This window comes from Elgaria multicarinata, chromosome 1 (genome assembly GCF_023053635.1).
Source record: "Elgaria multicarinata webbii isolate HBS135686 ecotype San Diego chromosome 1, rElgMul1.1.pri, whole genome shotgun sequence".
Classification (NCBI taxonomy): domain Eukaryota; kingdom Metazoa; phylum Chordata; class Lepidosauria; order Squamata; family Anguidae; genus Elgaria; species Elgaria multicarinata.
Genome location: NC_086171.1, coordinates 164,527,066 through 164,547,442, shown reverse-complemented (window position 1 = coordinate 164,547,442; position 20,377 = coordinate 164,527,066). Strand labels below are relative to the sequence as shown.

At 42.2% G+C, this 20,377-nt stretch overlaps 1 protein-coding gene across 1 annotated transcript in view; it reads right to left on the bottom strand.

Moving 5' to 3' along the window:
• Positions 1 to 4,567: 4,567 nt before the first annotated feature.
• The window catches only part of LOC134409270 (acidic mammalian chitinase-like), a 22,110-nt gene continuing 6,300 nt past the window's right edge, over positions 4,568 to 20,377 (bottom strand). Inside the window, exons 2-11 of the mRNA XM_063141927.1 lie at positions 14,585 to 14,614; positions 13,104 to 13,308; positions 12,675 to 12,731; positions 11,648 to 11,813; positions 10,951 to 11,069; positions 10,541 to 10,664; positions 10,259 to 10,441; positions 7,014 to 7,130; positions 6,243 to 6,378; positions 4,568 to 5,089 (exon numbers count right to left, since the gene is read on the bottom strand). Of these exons, the coding sequence (XP_062997997.1) occupies positions 4,806 to 5,089; positions 6,243 to 6,378; positions 7,014 to 7,130; positions 10,259 to 10,441; positions 10,541 to 10,664; positions 10,951 to 11,069; positions 11,648 to 11,813; positions 12,675 to 12,731; positions 13,104 to 13,183 (1,266 nt within the window). The 5' untranslated portion in view covers positions 13,184 to 13,308; positions 14,585 to 14,614 and the 3' untranslated portion in view covers positions 4,568 to 4,805. The remainder of the gene's footprint in view (positions 5,090 to 6,242; positions 6,379 to 7,013; positions 7,131 to 10,258; positions 10,442 to 10,540; positions 10,665 to 10,950; positions 11,070 to 11,647; positions 11,814 to 12,674; positions 12,732 to 13,103; positions 13,309 to 14,584; positions 14,615 to 20,377) is intronic.

Genomic DNA, 20,377 nt, shown 5'->3' with positions numbered 1-20,377 from the left:
TCCTGTCTGAGGCAAGGAAAGAAAGAAAGAAAAGCTTAAGAAAACAGAAAAGGCGTTATGAAACATATTGTGCAACAACTGTCAACACAAACATTTATATCCTTCCCTATTAACTATATAACTGGTCCAAAAGAGGCAGTTGGCTCCACACAGATGTGGCCATTCCCCCCCTCCAAAAAAAATACAAGTAAAATAAGCTTAAACTGTTTGCATCCATATACCCGATAAAGTTCTCTGACATAGTGCTACTCAAATATGTTCCAGCATCAAGTAGTCCAATAGTCTTCAACGTTTTGGGAGCCAGGACTGATCTTTAACTACAACCTGCAATGTCAGAGACATTGTTAACTGTTCCTGTCTCTGGACAGAAGAAGGGATTTTGATAGATGCAGGAAAAGAGGAGCATGTGAACATTCATCACTGTAGCAGGACCTTCATTGCCTGCCTCCCATTACATGACCCAGCAGACCTGCTGGGAGGACAATCAACCAGCCACACCAAACTCTGTAAACTGTAACCAATAAAGTTGTGGCCATATTTAACCCATATAATTTGACTATGAGCCTTTCAACATGAAGCTTTTCTTGTGCGCTTGTGATTCCTCATTCACTGTAGATTGCATGTCCTTTAGACAATATTGTTACCCTCTAGGGCCTGTCTCACAATTTGCATTCATTATCGTGTTCCCCCCACCCAAGGAGAAAAGTCTAATATTTTTTTCTGAATGGCATCATAGAAACCTATTATAACGGCACAATTCCAGTTTACCACAGCACCACCTAGTTATTATGTAATGGAACATATAGAAAAGGAGAAAAACAAAATAGAAAGAAACATGGGTAAAGGAACCAAACTTAATTCTACAAAGAATCTGGAAGCGGAAGATCCCTCGTGTAGAAAAGCCCTTTGTATGGTCATGTTCATCTCCCTGACTGCCCGCTACCCAACAAGTGCTGTTGGAGCAAAGCTACACCTATTGGAAATGCCCTTTTTATTTATTTTTATTTATTGCATTTATCTTGTATATGCTGCTCATATTCTGTTTCTGAACCATCTGAGAGGAGAAGCATCCCAAACCAGTCTCGACTTCAACTAAAAAATTTTTTTTCCATTAATCAAGCATTGTCAATATATTAAAAATGATTTTAAAACCTAATTCAGTAGCCTCAGCACCCAATTTCATATCTGAATATTGGGCCTATTTTACAGAATGAAGCTGTCTATACACAGCTGCACACTCCGGCTTCTAAATATGACCTTGTGCCAAAATAGTTAGTTATTTGTCCAAAGGAAGAATATTATGTGAGCAATGGCCCTAAGACTTTACACTTCCCAGGGATTTTAGTGCTTGTAGTTAGGGTGGCCATATGAAAAGGAGGACAAGGCTCCTGTATCTTTAACAGTTGTAGAGAAAAGGGAATTTCAGCAAGTGTCATTTGTAGGCATGCAACATCTGGTGAAATTCCCTCCTCATCACAACAATTAAAGCTGCAAGTGCCCTACCCTCATTTGTATCTGGTCAAGGGGGCAAGGCTCCTGCAGCTTTAACTGTTGTGATGAAGAGTGAATTTCAACAGGTGTTGCATGCCTACAAAGACCCCTGCTGAAATTCCCTTTTCTATGAAATTGTTAAAGATACAGAAGCCCTGTCCTCTTTTCATATGGTCACCCTATCCAGTATTTATGGTCTTGTGAGTTGTGAAACACCAAAGGAAGAAGTCTTTCCCAACATTGCCAATTCAAGATGGCCCAGGTACATATGCTATGTAATAATAACAGAGTTGGTTTAACTATTAGGACGGCCTATAGCTCAGAGGCTGAACTCTGAGTTACAATCCCTGACATCTCCAGTTACAAAAAGGATCAGGTGGCAGAGGATGGGGAGACTCTGTCTGAGGCCCCGCAACCTCTTTGGACCCGTGGACATATTTGGGAATTTAAGAAACTGCTGTGGATGCCACCACAAAATGGCTTCCATGGAAGGTGTGGATAGTCACAAAGTGGCTGTTGTGACAGCCTGGCTAGTCAAAAGTGTGATTTATTTTTTCCTCAAACAAGCCACCTTGAGAACCCATGACGTTGTTGGGTTGTTCAGGGTGGTTAACAAGCAACTCCATGGAAAATGTGCTGCCTTCAGACAACACAATAACCCACCCTGCAGAAAACACACTGTATTTAGACAACACGATAATCCATGGTTCAACAACAACCCCACGCTGGGGGGATTAGTGTGTTATGTGAACCCAGCCTCTGACTTCTCTGGTATCATATAATATAGGAGCACTAGCCATTTTTTTTCAGTTGAGGGGAAATGTAAAATACTGTACTGTAGCCCTCTCAGTATTATGAGCTTTCAATTATAGATCATGTGGTCGCCCCTCTCTGCCTGTGTAATGCAGCCCATTACAACTGCACAAGAGAACCAGGAAGCAAACTCTGGTAAGACAATTCAATTTCCCCTTAATTTAAAGAAGCTCTTTGTTGCTTTTGCTATGTTTGCAAATTGTGATGTAAATATCTTGCATATTAAGATTGGCCACATGACTGGTGTCACATCCAGTTAGGTCCCCAATCACATGTTTTCCTAAAATGTAGAATCTAAATCACTACAGTCCCCACCTTGATGTGTTTCTTATCACACCTGAATGTGATGTATTCCTGTTCATTACAATGCCTATGGCAAGAACTTTTCCATCCTTACCACTCTTGTAGACAGTACATTGGGAGTACGTGGATCAAGTGGAGCCCTGGAGGGCAAATAGAATGAGCCCCAAAAGTGCTTGGTACTTCCAGTATCCCCAGATTAGCAAACGTGTGGTAATAAACCATTACAGCATTGAAGACAAATTTAGTCCAGCTCCTGGTAATATGACGCATTTCATTTTTCAAAATGTTTGGTGATGAACTTTTCTGGTTTTCACTTGGCAGAACTGCTCATTCATGTGGCAGGTTAACACTACTAATCTTATTTAAGAGACAGTTTCTTGGAGTCCTCATCTTTATTCTAGCAAGATTCTAGTGTCCAAGGTTGCATTCCCTGATTCTGTTAGTTGGTGCTAATGTATCTTCCTCCATGCTTTCTGTTCCAGATAGAAGCATCTTCAAAAACATCTGATTCAAGGTATTGCCCACTGATGTTCAACACATCAAAACTCACAAACTACAAAAGCTTAATTTGTGGGGAGATTTGTGAGATTTGTTAATTTGTGAGCTTAATTTGCAATATTACTAAATTACCAAACCCTCATTAACACAGTACTTGTCTTTCTGCTTTTGCTGTTAGCAACAAAAGGGAAAATAGAATGTCTGAAGTAAAAACTTTCAGGTATTTAGTTCGTAGATTCATTTTTCACTAGTCTCCTAGAATGCTTTGTTTCGGCATTTACCCCACAAGTAAGACTGGAATACGGTGAATATTTGAAAAGGGGGACAGGGCTCCTGTATCTTTAACAGCTGTATTGAAAAGGGAATTTCAGCAGGTGTCATTTGTATATATGGAGAACCTCGTGAAATTTCCTCTTCATCACACCAGTTAAACCTGCAGGTGCCCTGCCCTCTTTTAAAGCTGTTCACTCCTGCACTTTAACTGTTGTGATGAAGAGGGAATTTCACCAGGTTCGCCGTATATACAAATGACACCTGCTGAAATTCCCTTTTCAATACAACTGTTAAAGATACAGGAGCCCTGTCCTCCTTTTCATATGGTCACCCTGGTGACTGGAACCACTGTAATACAATGCCTACAGTGCCCAGCCCACAAAGTTGATCCAGGAGGATACCATGGTCTATAATATTATACTTCTTTTTAATTTGTGGAGAATTTGTGAGATTTGTTTATTTGCAGGGTTAATTTGTGAGATAAGTAAAGTATCAAACCCTCATTAACACAGTATTTATTTTTCTGTTTTGTTGTTAGTGCTAAAAGGGAAAATACAACATTTGAAGTAAAAACTTTCAGATATTTAGTATGTGGGTTTGTTTTTCACTAGTCTCCTGGAATGCTTTGTTTCATCAATTAAAAATACTATTGGACGAATCATGAAATGGGCTACTAATGTATTTTTTAAAAAATAAAAAAAAACCTCCCAGCAGAATGGATATTATTGGTGGAACAAGACTTCCCTGTCCTCTTTTCCCCCTCCAGCCTCCTTTACATGCTGCAGATCTGCTGTGGAAGGTTGGAGGATCATCTGGGGAACATTTAGAGGGAGCATGGAGGGAGGAAGAGAGAATAGGGAAGTCCTGTTTCCGCTAGTGGTCTCCATTCTGCTGGCAGAAGGAGGAAGTTGAATTCAAGCCACGAAGTGACACAAACTATGATGGTTTGTTTATTATGCATTAAAGAAAGAGCACCCAGCCCATGTATTTTACAGAAAGATATCAGCACAAACACACTTAAGTCATGCCTGTTGAATTATATTTGCTTTATTTGTTCTTTTAAAAGCATGTTTTCCCTGCTCTTTAGCCAAAATGGCTCCCAGAACAGCTTACAAATATCAGGAGCAGCAAAGAGCTCAGACTTACAGTTTAAAAGACACGGCATATAAGGGGAAAGTGATGGGGATGGAAGAGGAAATACCCAATTCTTATGATATGTGAAGAAAATGGCCTGCTGTGGGCCACAAAGCTACATAATTTTAGGATACAAACCTATGTTTAGATAGAAAAATGCCATACAACTCCCAGCAAGCCCCAGCTAGCCATGCTGGTTAGGGAATTGGGAGTTGTAGGATGTTTTTCTGTCTAAACATGCATGGAATTGCTCCCTTAATCATTTCTCTTTGCTGGAAACCATCAGCTGATATTTAAGGGAAGTTGCAGCACTTGCAGCTATCATCAAATACTAAGCCAGCTGAACAGCTGAAGCTGAACGTCTGCTTGTTAGAACATATATAGAATTTGGTCCTGTCTTCTGGGTCCGCATAGGTGCCATCTGGCTGGTTTGCACAAAAGTTCCCAGGCTTTGTTGTTGTAGTAGTGGTATCTGGGGAAGGAGTTGGCTTTTCAGGATCAGGCTCTGTTGGTGTGGTAGGGGTATCTGGAGGAGGAGGATCAGGCCCTTCCCCAGGGCAGTCTGGCACAATGGGCTCTAGAATGAATATTGGACAAGTTAGTGAGAAAACCACACTCATGCTAAATCATGCTAGATTGATCTTCACATTTCTAAACCTCTAAGGAAAGCTGATTGGGAACTCACATATACATCAGATGGTCAGTCCACTTGTATTCTTATAAATGCTATTATTTTCATTGGGGAGTATGAGGGGTGGGTAACTTGTGACCCTCCAGATATTTTGGCTTATAATTCCCATCATCACTCAGCATTGATTCTGCTGGCTAGGGCTGATGGAATTGTAGGCAAAAACATCTGGAGTGTCACAAGTTATATATTATCCTGCTCTACCCATCACCTGGAAGCATGTGTCTTTGATTTAAATGCAGTTTACTTATTGCATTGTATTTAAGGGGGGAAGTTGCCTGCCCTAATCAAAGGAGTGATTCAAACTTTACATAGCAGATGTACTTCCTGCTTGGATGCTGCCTGAGCATATGAAGGAATGATGTTTGCTGGTGATTATGTGGGAGCGTATGGTTGACACACAACTGGACTTGTAAATTACCTGGGTGCTACTCCTTCCATCACTTTTTTATAGGCATCAGCCCCCACCCACAGGGTGCTTCAAGAAGTAGGCCTCCTAGCACTAACAATGAAAAGACCTCTGAACCAGGCCAAACCTCAGTCACTGTGAATTCCTCAAAAGCCTCTCAACTGTTTTGCAGTCCCAAGATCATTTGGTACTATTTGAAGGCTAAGGTCATCACAGGACATGAGTATTCTCATGATGAGAAGCCCACCAAATGGAACACAAAGAAATCAAAGGGAACCTGGCTCAATCTTATCGTCTTTCCAAAGTTAAACAAATGCCTTTGTGTGACAGCTTGGACAACGGCAAGTGATGGCAAGGCAATTCAGAGGGTGGCAGTGGCCATGTTGCTGAGAACATGTCCTCACTGCAGTGCAAGGATCCTAGTAACCTGTATGAGAGAAAGAACCCATACATTTTGCTGGTAATTTGCAAATGATACCAAATCACCACTTGCCTTTAAGGCATATATGAGAATTTAAATAGTAAGTCAAGTGGTCTTTTGAAGTTAACATAGTCCTTCAGTATCCAGGCGAATGTCATCATAACTGAGCAAAAAGGGCTCAATGACTCTTCCAGTGGTAAACACCATCTTACCATTTGATTCAAGAAGTCTTTTCAGCTCAGAGATTAAAGGATTTTTTCCTTCATTGCAGAAAGTGCCCAGAAAATCATCCAGATCGATGGCCCAAACCATGGCACCTCCAAAATTGTTCTCTTTCACGTACTTGACCTAACAAACAACACACATACAGCTATTTAACAAAAACTTTACAGAATCTCTTTTCCATTTCACGTCTGTTGCAAAGACTACTTGCTATTTGTAGGGTGATGTTTCTTATCTTTGCTAAATAATATTTCAGTGTGCACTCAGTCAGAAAGTTTTCACTTGCCCTCACAATATCATAGAGCAATATAGAAGATGCATAAGAAGAGCCATGCTGGCTCAGACCAAAGGCCTCTCTAGTCCAGGACACTTTTCCAACGATGGCCAACCAGATGCCGATGGGAAGCTCATAAGTGGGACATGAGAGCAATAGCACCCTCCTGCTCATGTTCCCCAGCAACAGGCATACAAAGGCATAGTGCCTCTGATACTGGAGATAATATAACCATCATTTCTAGTAGCCATTGATAGCCTTATCCTTCATGAATTTGTCTAATTCCTTTTTGAAGCCGTCCAGGTGGGTGGCAATCTCTACATGTTCTGGTAGTAAATTTCATCATTGAATTATGCACTGTTCTAAGAAGTACTTGCTTTTATCTGTCCTGAATCTCCCATCATGCAGATCTTACTGTTCAGAGGATTAAGTCCAAGCATATTCTAATATATGGAAAATGGTAAAATTTAAAACACAATAGTCTTACTTTGTGTTTGTAGCTGCAAATGTTGTCGTATCCAATCCATTCATTCCCCTGGTAGGAATACGGAACTTTCTGGTCATCTATCCATTTTACCGTGGCAGACTTTAAAAATGTGCAGATCTGTGGAAACATCACAAAAGGTTTCATTTTGCAAGTCCTAATACAAAAACAAGTCAAGGACATCAGCCTCCAGGAAGTCTGCTTTGTGATGACCAAGCAGCCTAAAATCTAATAAGGAGTGAGTAGGATTCTTGGATGAACCTTGTTCTCTGATATCACAACATCCCCAGACCATCATATATTTCTCTGGATAAACTCTTATTACTCTGAGTCTAAGCCAAATTTCGATGTCAAATATAGTTAGGTCAAATCTTATCTAAAGAGAGAGCATGAACCTGGGAACAGAGGACAATGCACAGAAGCCGTGGTTCAGCAGCTATTGGACAAAAGAAACAATAATTGATAAACTAAATAACTGTCTTTAAAATTGCTCACACGCATCAATATACACACTACATAATAAAACATTTAGGCTGTAATCCTATACACTTACCTGGGAGAAAGACTCATTGAACTCAATGAGTCTTATTTCTCAGTAGACACACATAGGATTGCACTGCTAATGGCAAAAACTAATTTAGCCTTATCCTGCAATTAAGTGCTCAAACAATCTAAGGCAGGATCTACACTACTGCTTTATAACGGTTTATAACAGCATTGACAACTGGTACCATATTTCTTCAATTCTAAGACACACTTTTTCCCCCATATAAACATCTCTAAAAATGGGGTGTGTCTTAGGGGGTTTTTTTCTGTTGGTGGTACTGAAATTAGTGTGCGTCTTACAATCAATGGCATCTTACAATCGAAGAAATATGGTATATGGAATCTGTCCTGGTCCCCAACAGTTGTCAATACTGTTATAAACCTTTATAAAGCAGTAGTGTAGATCCTGCCTTAGGTTGTTTGAGCACCTAATTGTAGGATAAGGCTAAATTAGTTTTTGCCATTAGCAGTGCAATCCTATGTGTGTCTACCGCATTCAGAGTGTTATATCATGGGGCTTGCCTTGAGGCGTTTGATGCAGCCGCCATTGGGGGCAAACCCCAGAAACTCCACTGAAAAAAAGTCAGGCACTTACCCTGACTTTTTTGTCCATGGAGGCATGTCACAGCCAAAGGTGCCCCCTGATTGGTCACCATCAGCTGGGCAGGAAAGGGGGCGGATCTGCAGGAGCTCAGGAGAGCCCCCGGTAAATAAAAATGGGGGTGGAAGGAGAGGAACAGGCCCCACGCCTCTGTATATATAAAAAATTAAAATGGGGGAGGAGAGGAACAGGGCCCATACCTCCCCCCCCCGTTTTTTTTTTTATTTGTGTAGCTGCACAAATACAGATAATAAAAAGTTTTAAAAAATGGGGGGGGAGAACGGGCAGCCAGAGGGAGGAGATGTGGTTCGGGCATCCTGCATCCCTCTCCTCATCCTCCTCTGGCTGCCTCATTCCTCCTCCATCCCTCCCGGTGCTCAGTGCTCCAGCAGCGGTGGCTGAAAGTCCGCACTTGAGTTCCTTCCCATGCAGATGCTGGGAAGGAACGCAAGTGCGGGAGCCAGAGGCCTCATGGTGCCAAAGCAGTGCTGTCAAGACGGGGGCCTGCTTGGTGTAGATCTGGCCTAAGACTGAGTACAGGTAATGAGAACAAGTGTTCTTCCAAACAGAGGGCTCCTAACACTACTAATCAGAAGCAACTGTGCTGCTATTCCATCCTTTTCTCCTTACTGGATTTTCTGCGGTAAGAGAAAAGATGGAAGAAGCAGTGCGAAAACACAGGAGGGATACATGTAGACAACGTCATCTGAACCCCCTATAAAATTCTGTGAACAAGGCAGGGCAATGGCACAATAAAAGCCTCATGTAGAAGCACTTAAAATCAGTAGCTTGTCCCATCAAAAGAGAAACTAACATGCAGCAATTCACAGAGGGGTTATTCAATGGGAACCAATAAAATGGACTGAACCTTCAAACAATACACTAGTATTTTAAGTTGCCAAGGACATTTGCATAATGGCAATTTCTCATGAATTTACATTATTGACCAATCCTGGCAAGGAGAAGCCCATGATAGAGTCTGACAGACGCACGGGTTTGGAGCACATAGCTGTACTGACATGCAAGGAGCCTGTATCTACTTAAAGGTCAAGGGTGAGAAAACAAGGGTGGTCAGAGAAAACCCTTCAGGACCATGGACAGATCCAAGGACAGCTTGTGCTGACAAGGGCTGGTTGCTGACAGGGCTCCTAGTCTCTCATCCTAACTGTCACTTCCAGGATCCATCCCTTTCTGATGAATTGGGATCTTTAAAGCAATAGACCTCCAGCCTGGAGCTTGGCACTCTGTTGTCTTTCCTCTTGCCAGGTATGCTGCCTGCAGGTGTGAGTAGATCTAACACATGAGGCCTTTTTGGAACCAAGATTCTGTCTCCTTGGTGAGATCTGGCTCAGTTTCTGCTGGTTGCTAGATTCAGGCTCAATGTCAGGACCCAGACCTGGTGCTTCTGTAAGTAATGCTACTGACTCAGCCATCTCCTTTCTTAGTCATTGTCCAAGGCACTGTTGGTAGTCTACTATGGAGAAATATTGCCCATCAGAAATGGCAATTGAAGTTGATCTAGCACTGTGCTAAATGCTGTGTGGACCAGCTATTTACAGAAAAGCAATGCCTCAGCAGTGGTAAAAGGCTCTACTGTGGAAGCAGGTAAGTGAGTGTAATCACATCTTTTTTGGCAAGCAAAAAAAGCCTGATGAGTGAGACACAGATCGAAAGAGCATTTTAAGGGTTGGCTTGTCTGCTGCTCTATTGTTTTAACTTCTTTAAAATCTATTTTATTTGATTATTGTGTTCTTGGGGTTGGATTCAACCATCACATAAGCAGACAGATCTGTTTGTGCAACAGGACTTCTCCATCTTCTCCTTTCCCTTGCAGTCCCCCAGACCTCCAGAGCAGATTTGGGGGTGTGCAGGAGGCTGCAGAGAGGGAAGTCTGTTCCATCATTGGTTTCTCGTCCACTGGAGGAACAGTACCAATGGAGTCATCCTTTATTGTATTATTGTACTTTATTTTGTTTTGATTCAGCTTAGTCGTTTTATACAGGTCTGATATCCATTCGAAATGAAGAATAATTTAAATATATATATTTAAACACAATAAAAATAAATAAAATAAATAAATGAACAAGACCAGGCTGTTTACCTCATAATAAGCCCAGAAGCCTGCCTCACGGGTGTAAGGTCCAGATGAGCCAGCACCAGAGGCAGGTGCACCAACAGAAGTGTCTGAGGTAGTAAGCCTGAAGGTGCGTCCATAGGTGGGGAATCCCATCAGAAGCTTCTCAGCTGGGACGCCATTGTCTCTCCAGTATTTCATAGCATAATCCTGGGGAGGTACAGTTGGGAGGGGGATTAGAACTCAGCTCATTCTTTGGCCTCTTGAACAAAAATACACAAGTGGTATTTACAGGATCAGGAAGCTTACACAGTTGAAATACTTGAAATCGCCCTGGTCTTTGGATCCAACATACAAGGGGCTGTTGTGTCCTGTGAAAGTATCCCAGCCTCCATGGAAGTCATATGTCATTACACTGATGAAATCTAAAACTCTGGCATAAATAAAACAAAACAAAAGTGAATGAGGTTATTTAATAGACCAATGACACAGGAAATGCTAGGACCAACACCAACCAATGTTATGTCAAAGACATCAAGCTTAAATCTTCTTAGGTTTGCACCAATGTCACTGATGTGCAAAATGGGAGTGTTAACATTGCCTTGGTAGTAGTTTTGCAGTCAGTTGGCGTGATACAGTTTTGACCAATGACTTAGGACATGCGAGAATCAAATTCAAATGGCTTTTCGGAAACCCCAGTTAAGCTGCACATTACTTACTTTCCTATCTCAGCAATTTCATATCCTGCATCAATGGTTCCTTTGCCAGCAGACACCGCTGCTGTGATTAAAAACCTCTTCCCTTCACATTTATTGCTCTCAAAAGCAGCCAACATTTCCTATGGAGAGAGATGGGGAGACATTTCAATCTTCTTATTGTTCATCATGAGCATTTTTCCCCACACATTCCTATAGCAGATGTTTTCAGAATTAATAATAATTTCCAGAATGTCTGAAACCGTTCCTTTCCAATATTGACCATAGACCCATGCAAGTAATAACTTCCTCTTCAGGTTAAAATCAGGATTAATTCACCAGCCACCTTGTCAATGATAAAAGCATTGATAAAAGAAAGTCCTCGAATCTTTTGTAAATCACCCAGAGAGCTTCAGCTATGGGCAGTACAGAAATAATAATAACAATAACAATAATAATGTGCAAAACATCCGAAAGGCTATGTTCCCAATTACACTAGAAAGGCATTGTCTGGATTACTTTATAGCTTGTTACAGCTTTCATGCAGTATTTAAGTCCCATTCTAACTAGCCATGCAGGACTTTTACACAGAAGTGCTTGTGGAGGGTACTAGGATAGGATAGTTCCAAGCATGTTTTGGAAATCAACCATTAGTACTGATTCTCAGCTGCATGGACTATCAGTAGAAAAGCTGTCTCCAACCAGTGTGTTGGTTTCTCACCTGAACTAGGATGGTGAAGCGATGCTTGTCTTCAGGAGGGCTGCCCCTAGATCCTGGGTATTCAAAGTCCAGGTCGATCCCATCAAAGCCAAACTTACAGAGATATTCTATCACCGAATCGATGAAGATTTTACGATTGGCAGCTGTGGCAACCATTTCAGTGAACCTGAGATGAGGAAAGTCATAGGGCATGTCTACACCAGCCATTTATCCCGGGATCATCCCTGTGCATCCAAATGACACACAGGGGATCCCGGGAGCACGCAGGGACGATCCCTCCATTTTCCTGGGATAATCCTTAGGTGTAGAAAGGGCCGTAGACAATCTCTACCACATACCCTGATGTACATACCATTGCAACCTAAATATCTTTCTACGAAACCAAAGATACAATCATGTGTTTTGCCACTAATATCACACGTTCTCATAATCAGAGCTGTGTGTTGTCCACAATCTCACGGTCCAAGTGCATCCAGCTGACGATGGATGCACAATTCACACCCTGAAAATTGCAGCAAGCTCCTTACCTTAAGGAAGACATGGGCAACTTGTGGCCCTCCAAATGTTTTGGCCCACAATTCCTATCATCTCTCACCATTGCCTATGCTGGCTAGGGCTGATGGGAGTTGTAGGCCAAAATATCTGGAGGGCCACACACTGTCCGTCCCTGCTTTAATCCATGCTGTCAGGTACCCTTTAAACATGAGCAAAGTCTATGCTGGTGCTGCATCTGCTTGATGTAGATCTGGCCCTGGAGAACAGACTGAGCAGGCACAGAGGTCACCTGGTCAGTCTTCTTGATGATGGGAAGATGTCTCATATTTCTATTTACATTATAGTTATTATTTCTAAATTTGCACCTACAAATACAGACATTGGCATATGCAAACGTTATGCATAGGAGTGCCCTCTTTTGTCTTTTTTCCTGGTGATGCAGTTCCTCTCTTTTGGCAAAACGTAACTGGCTGCCCTATAATGAAGTCTTAATATTGTTCACAAGGAGGGAGAGAGAAAGGGTACTACTCACTTCTGAGTGCCAAAATTCCAGCCTCCAATTGCTAGCAGCGTGACAAGATTGGGATTGCTGTAAAACATAAACTTGCATTTTAAGCTCAGAGTCAAAAAGTGATATTTTAAAAGATTCTTTTTGAAACGTTGAGTGGAAAAACATTAGCATTTTTTTGTAAATCCACAGAGGTATTCTTTGCCAGTATAAATATCAACATTATCATAGATCCCTTGAAAAGAATTCCCCTGTAATCAATTAATATGATGTATACTAAAAAAAAACCAACAACACTACCCACACACAACCCACCACCATGCTATAAAGAAGTAGAGGTTTTTAAAAGTGTGTGTGTGTGTGTGTGTGTGTGTGTGTGTGTGTGTGTGTGTGCATGTTTATACATGTGCAGACATAGGTAGTTCAAAACAGTTCAGGAAGGAAAGTACTGACCTTTTCTTCAGTGCTTGAAACGCTGGGAAGAGCCTATCTTCATCATTCCATTCATAAGGTGCAATCTTATGTTGATTCATGGTGGCAAAGGCATAAATCAAATGAGTACAGAGATTTGGATCAATGTTTTCAGGAAAGTATCTGGCTGGGTCTGGTCTGTACTGGGACCAGTTAGTGAAGTAACACACAAGTTTGTGGGCAAAGCCTGGAAAGAGAGGGATAAAAGGAAGCCAGGGTGAACTTACATTTCCTAACTTCATTGTGCCTCATCCAACCGAGCTATTTTTTTTTAAAAAAAAAATCACTGTTTCTGGCTCAAAACTAGACACATGCAGTACGAATCCTACAAAAAAGTCTTACAACTCCCAGCATTTGCCAGCTAACCATGCTGGACTTTTTTCTGTCTAAACATGCATCAGTGGCCCTTTCAGGTATTCCCTCCATGTGGGGAGCAGAGTGGGACCACACCCATTGGCCACACCCTCACTGTTGCAACCACCACCAGTGCAGACCTCCCTCTGTGCACGCATTGAGGGAAACATCTGTAAAGGGGAGTCTGCTGGACAAGCATTTCCCCGATTTGGAAACCTGTGTGATTAGGGCTCCAAATCATACAAAGAGCCTACAACAGGGATAGCCAACCTTTTGGGGCCCATTTGGCAATTTGAGGAACTGTCCTGGACACCACCACAAACTTGGTGCGTTGTAGATAAAAGCATCAGCCTGCAGCCACCTGCCATCTTCATTTCCCAAGAATTCCTCTGAGCCCCGAGTGTGGCCTAGAAGCGTTCGTGAGGAAAGAAGCTGGGAGCAGCTGGAGGCCCTGAATTTGCTTTGAAGTGGTCCCAGCTGCCAGAAAGGAAGGGGGTTATTTTAAAATAGAAATGTATTTATTGATCGATTTGGTTTGATTTGTACCTCGCCTTTCTACCAAAATTGGCACTCTAGGCTCTTAAATAAAAGGAAGAGGGGGGGTAGAACAATTCAAGAAAGGTATCCAACAGCAAACTGGTGCCTATGGGTGCCATATTGCTATTCCTGGCCTACATGCATGCAGCAAGGTCTCCTTTATTGACCTTTCCCACACACATGGACGGCCGGGTTGGGGACGAGAAAGAGAAAAGCTAAGGAGTCCCTTTCCCCACCGTCCATGCACTATGCAAACAATTGCAGGAAAGAATCACACAACATGTAGTTCGAAACATTCCATCTTCCTTCCAGGAAGCCCAGTCTCTCTTTCACTAACCTTTCCACTGTACAACCATGTTCCCCTATGAACTCCTTGTAGCAAAATATCAATAAAATATACTCCTAAAGAGCATTACCCCTTCCAGGAACATTAATGCTAGGACAAACATGACTGCAGTTGTATTCACTGTGGACTGCAGCTGTGAAATGAATACCATGAGCTTAACTACTTGGCTTCACTATAGAACTACCCTTACTTTATTCTAATTAATCTCATACGAAAAGGTTCTTACCAAGCTGCACCTGCAGCAAAATAGCCAGCCCTGCAAGAGAAAGGTGAATGTGTTAGAAATGACTAAATATAATATTGTCAGCATTCAATAGTAGAGTTGAACCAAAATGGAGGAATCTTGTTTCATGCAAAAAATCATTTGCTCCCTGTGAAATGTATCACCACCATCTCATATCTGTTTCTGAATATTTTGCAAGACAGGGCAAAAATGTTCACAGGAACCATTGCCCATACTGTGATTTGGCTTCATTATATCATTGTGTACCCAAATATTATTGATTACAGCAGGAAGCCTGTTCAGAGTGAGGGCAATGCTTTCTCCTTTCATTCTGATTTGGCTTCATAACATAACCACATAGTGAAGCCTGATTGGCTGCATGATGCTGTAATGTCATCTTCTTGTTACCTAAATATTTCTGACTTGGCTGGATTCACCTCAAGAAGATGCCTTACTTCAAAAGGAAATTGTGTTGAAGCTGGAGATCAGGAAAAGAAGAGTGGTACAGGGTGCAAAAAAGATACTCAAGAGTGTTTTGAGAGGCACTCCCCATCCTGAAATAACTCCCCATTTTGCCCTGAAAGTTTCTATGTCCTATGTGAACAACTTCCAATGCACCTGACACCATTTTGAACACCTCAGAAGAAATCTTGGGCAACCTTTTTGTATGTAACACATTGACTCTATGGCTTGAAAGCTCAAGAAACATTTTATCTTTCAAGAGGGATGAAGACATACTCACCAAACCACAGCAGACCTTTCCCCGTCATTTTTCCAAATCTGACTGTCCAGCTCACAGGTAGGAGCCACTTTATATAGAAGGGGAAAGCCCACTTATCAGTGTGGGACCCAGACACCTGGCTGCAAAGGGGCCGCAAAATAGTTCAGACGCAATCAAAACGTCACCATTTTTTAAAAAAAGTATATCTAATTTAGTCAAGGTCAACCACTTCTCATACATCTTTACAAGGACAACTTCTCCCAACATTAATGTCTTGGAAGGATTACAATGGAAGCTATATGTCCATGGGGACATCATAAACATCACACTAAGGGCCAGTGTGGTGTAGCGGTTAGATTGCTCGACTGGGACTCTGAAGACCTAGATTCTAGTACTCATTTGGCCATGAAGCCCACTGGGTGAGCTTCACAGACTCTCAGCCTAACCTAACTCACAGGGCTGTTGTGAGGACAAAATGGAGAGCCATGTAAGATGCCTTAGGTTCCTTGCAAGAGGGGGGGAAAGGCAGGGTGTAAATATAATAGTAAATAAAAATAAAATAAACAAAACAATCCTCCCTCACCTCCCTCAAAGTTTCCATGAACAGAACTCCGCTTACAGACGAACTTCTCTACTCTGCTGGAGGAAAGGAGGCCATTTTCACCGGTTCCTCCTTCCCCCCTGTAGCCTGTGAAAAGCTACTCAGGAGAGTTGGGGGGTTCTCTGGAGGAATGTGGGAGGTTGCACAGGGGGCGGGGGCTGCAGTGGGGAGAGAGAATTGGCAAAAACTGCCTCTGCTTGATCTTGCCAGGAGCCATTGGTAGAGCTTGGTCCCTTCTGCAAATGGAAGAAGTCCTTGAAGAGACGGAAGGGATACTCTAGATTCAATTCTCTTGATCCTTGCCCATGTAAAGGCAGCCTCGATGGACTGGCTGATTGGGTGAAATGGCAGTAGATAAAGAGGTTTTTTTGGCACCCACTGATTTAAGAAATTATCAGCCAGAATGAAACCTTCCATCTTGCCTCTGCAGGCCCAAACCCCTCCAAAGGCCCTGATTCTAATAGAGGTTGTAGTGGATGCAGGGGAGAGGAATCCCCACTGTTATCCCCTATCACAGATCAGAAATAACAGCAGGGATTTCCCACCACCACACACACATGTGGCTGCTTTGCTGCATGCCTGGCTTCTCCAACCAGAAAGTCTGTGCACAGCAAAGCCAGAGCAGGGCCAGCCAAGGCCCTGTCACTCCTCTGACGGAGGCCCGAAGGGGACTCAACCAGCTCTGCTTTGCCCACCTCACTTCCTGTCCCCATTACAGGAACAGGGTGGGGCAGGCAAAGCCAGGGCAGCACAAATCAAGACCCTTCTAACTCCCAGACCCCACCCAATTTGGGTTCTGCATGCCTGGGCTATGGCCTGTGATGGGGTGGGGAGCAGCGCACCAGTGAGCCGCTCTGCGGGGGGCACGGCAGGGAACAGAGGAGAAAGTCCAAGCCAGCAGCTGACTCCTTTCAACATCTGGGATAAATTGTTGCCCCTGAAACAGGGGTTAAAGGCTCACGACCCCGGCGTGTCAGCCTTCTGCATCCTAGAACAAAATCTGACACTAACAACAACAAAATCTCCTGTGTGTTGCCGTTTGATTCAGTAACTAAAAAACTTGAAATCCACATACGCTCAAATTGGCACATCCTACAAGGTCTACCGGGTTTCGACAAAAGACTGATGGTAATCTATAAAAGGACTAAGAACTTAAAAGACTGGTTGGTACATTCTGACCACACCAAGAACATACCAAAAGTCATAACTCAACCCGCATTGGGGAATTTGCCCAAACCCCAGGGATTTCATCCCTGTGGACACTGCAAACACACTAAGAAAACTTTGTCTTTTAAGGACATCTACAATGATAGGTCAATAATCATCAAAGACTTTCTAACCTGCAACTCAGTGGGGGTGATGTGCGCCATCTCATGACCCTGTCAGAAAATCTATATTGGGAAAACATCAAGAGCCCTTAAGTTCAGAATAGGAGAACATCTATGTAACTTGAGACGCAATAGAATCGGGGCGCCATTAGTCAAGCATTTCTCGGAGAAAAAACATCCATCCGACTCCTTGACATTCTGGGTGATTGAGAAAGTAAGACGGAATGAGAATGCTTTGAGCAAAAGGGAAGCATTCTGGATCCTGCACTTGAAATCTCTATTCCCAGAAGGTCTTAACGAATCACTAGAATGGAACACTTACAACGCCTAAGTGATAAGTATTATACTTGTTCTATCACACTTCGAAATCTGTGCCAATGGAGCTAAGTAAAGTCAGAATCACAACCTATTCAGGTTCCCTTAAACAACTGATCCTATTTAATTAGGCAAGATAGGGTACACGGCTTGGGACCACAATACCTGACGGAACGCCTCTCCCGACATGAACCTACCCATACACTGCGCTCAACATCTAAGGTCCTCTTCTGAGTGCCTACTCTGAGGGAAGCTCAGAGGATGGCAACAAGGGAGAGGACCTTTTCAGTGGTGGCCCCCCAATTATGGAATGATCTCCCTAATGAGGCTCGCCTGGCACCAACATTGTTATCTTTTTTGGCACCAGGTCAAGACTTTTCTCTTCTCCCAGGCATTTAACAACATATGCTAAGTTTGTTTGTTTTTAATGGACCCCAGAACTATTGTTTAAAATGGATACTGTTTTATACCATTGTTTTAATATTTTTTTGATAGTTTTAAATTTTGTATACTTTTTAATGTTCACTGTTTTTAATTTTTGTAAACCACCCAGAGAGCTTGGGCTATGGGGCGGTATATAAATTTAATAAATAAATATGACCTTGACTTGCCAACAGGACTCTTTAAAATTTACAAACGCAGCTCCGGCACAGAACGCTGAAAACCACGGTAGTATAGACTGCAGACTGCAATTTGAAAAACCTTGCACTACAGTAGCTCTTTGGCAGTTCATTAACTTTTTTCAGGTTAGATTTCCTTGTGCCTGTATTATTATAGTTTGTGTTAAGTATGAGTGTATTATCGTAGTTTGTGTTAAGAATAAGATATGTTTTCTGTAAGGTATAAATTCCACTGTTTGTATACATTAAAGAAAAGGTACTTGCTATCTTTAATATGCGACGCAATGTTAAAAACAAAAAAAACTGACTTTTGAACTGGAATATCTGTTCATTATGAATAACAAGTTATAATACCTACCCTGTATGATTGATAAGGTATAAAGGCTGGAAATTTTCCATGCAATTTTCTGTTAACAACAAATCTCACATATAAGAATAGTTGTGATTCACAAAGCAATTTTTCAAAGAATGTCACTTAGTTTCTGGGTGTTGTTCTTCTTTCCTCTTTTCTATTTTAACTTGTTTATTTTGAATTGCTATAGCTCCTGATGAAGGACTCCCTGTCCAAAACGTTGAGCACCTTTGGATATAAATCTTTAAAAAATTAAAACGAATTCTTCAAGCACCAGAGCTAGTGTCTTTTGTGCCCACGTGTTCTTTTGCCAGCAACATTCCCAATAATTCCAACAGATTCATGAAGAGGACAGCCAGCCCATAGAGCTCAGGAACCTGCATAAAGCTTATAGATCAACACTGTCACCCAGATTTGAGGCTATGTTCAAAGCAGGGGACTGGGTTTGCAGAAAGCCTGGCTGGGGCATGCTGGGAGACGTAGGCCTTTTCCCCTGCCTAAACATGCATAGGATTGCGCCTTAAGTGCCTGAACAAGCCACAAAGGCCTTGACCTCCTTAGCTCCCATCCAATGAACTAGCCTTGCACCCCTGTTAATAAGAAGCACGAAACCCAACAGGGTATCGATAGTGGCAAGTTAGGAGTGATTAAGTGTTCTGGTTTCAGGTCCTGAGAGACGCCGACACTGCACAGTGTCAAAACAACGCATGTGCCCTTCGGACAATGATGAATGGTCTGTACATTGCCTGTGCTAATCAATAAAATCCACCAAGGCTGCTCACTCCACCCTGCTCTGAATCAGCCTATACTAGAGTGAGACACATCAGCTGTTTGGAAAAGAAAGGGGCTAGTTGCCAAGACAGACTGGTATTTTCCAAAACGGGGTTGCCTTGAAAAAGACTTGGCAGTCTCTGCATTGTAAGAACTACATCATTGCTGCATATGTTCCAAATGACCCTGTTTTTTGGTATCTGTAACCTTGGTGCCCTGCATGTGTTTCAGACTAGAACTCCCACAAACTCTAACCATTACCATGCTGGCTGGGGGGATACTGGGAGTTGTAGTCCATCACATCTGGAGGGCGCCAGGTTAGGGAAGGCTGTGTTATGGGAACAGCAGAAAGACTAGGGACCATTTCGTTGTAAGAGTAGAAATTCTCTGGAAAACCCAGAGTAAACCATAGATCAGAGCACTCTGCAATAAACACTAAGCGTGTTTTTCAGCTTAACTTAATTCTTTGATACGACGCTCCTTGATATGAGGATGACCTAGCATTGCTTATTCAAAGCAATAGATATGTGGCCGAATCCAAGGGCTGCAGAACTATTTAAATTCAGTAGGGCTGGTAATGGCATGATTGATTATTGGGGGAAATCAATGGGAAGCTTGATTTTGGAGCTGGGTTATATGGGTGGGAAACTAATTAGGGAAATGCATACTCAAATAATAATTTGGGTAATCTGGGTTGGGGTGCAAATTAATTGAACGATTTATTTGGAGTGATTTGGATTGAGAATTAATTGGCTTCCTTTTGTGAAATTTAAATCCTAGCAAGTTTTTTTATACATTTCTATATATATGCATACAAATTAGCTTGTGCCCTGTGAGCCTGGGCAACGCCTCTGCTAGAGACAATCTGAATCAAAGGCTTTGTTTGGGAGCTGTAAGTGAATTAAAACTTTGTAGTGTCAGGTGTATGCGACAATAGTACAGGGCCTCAGGGTTTGATAGCGCGCCACTGCATACAACTTTGACATTGATGTAATAGAAGAACAAAGTGTGTGTAGAGTTTGTATTCATTATATGAACTGCAGAATTTACACAGCTTCCTGAATATATTTGAAGATTGTGTTCCACAA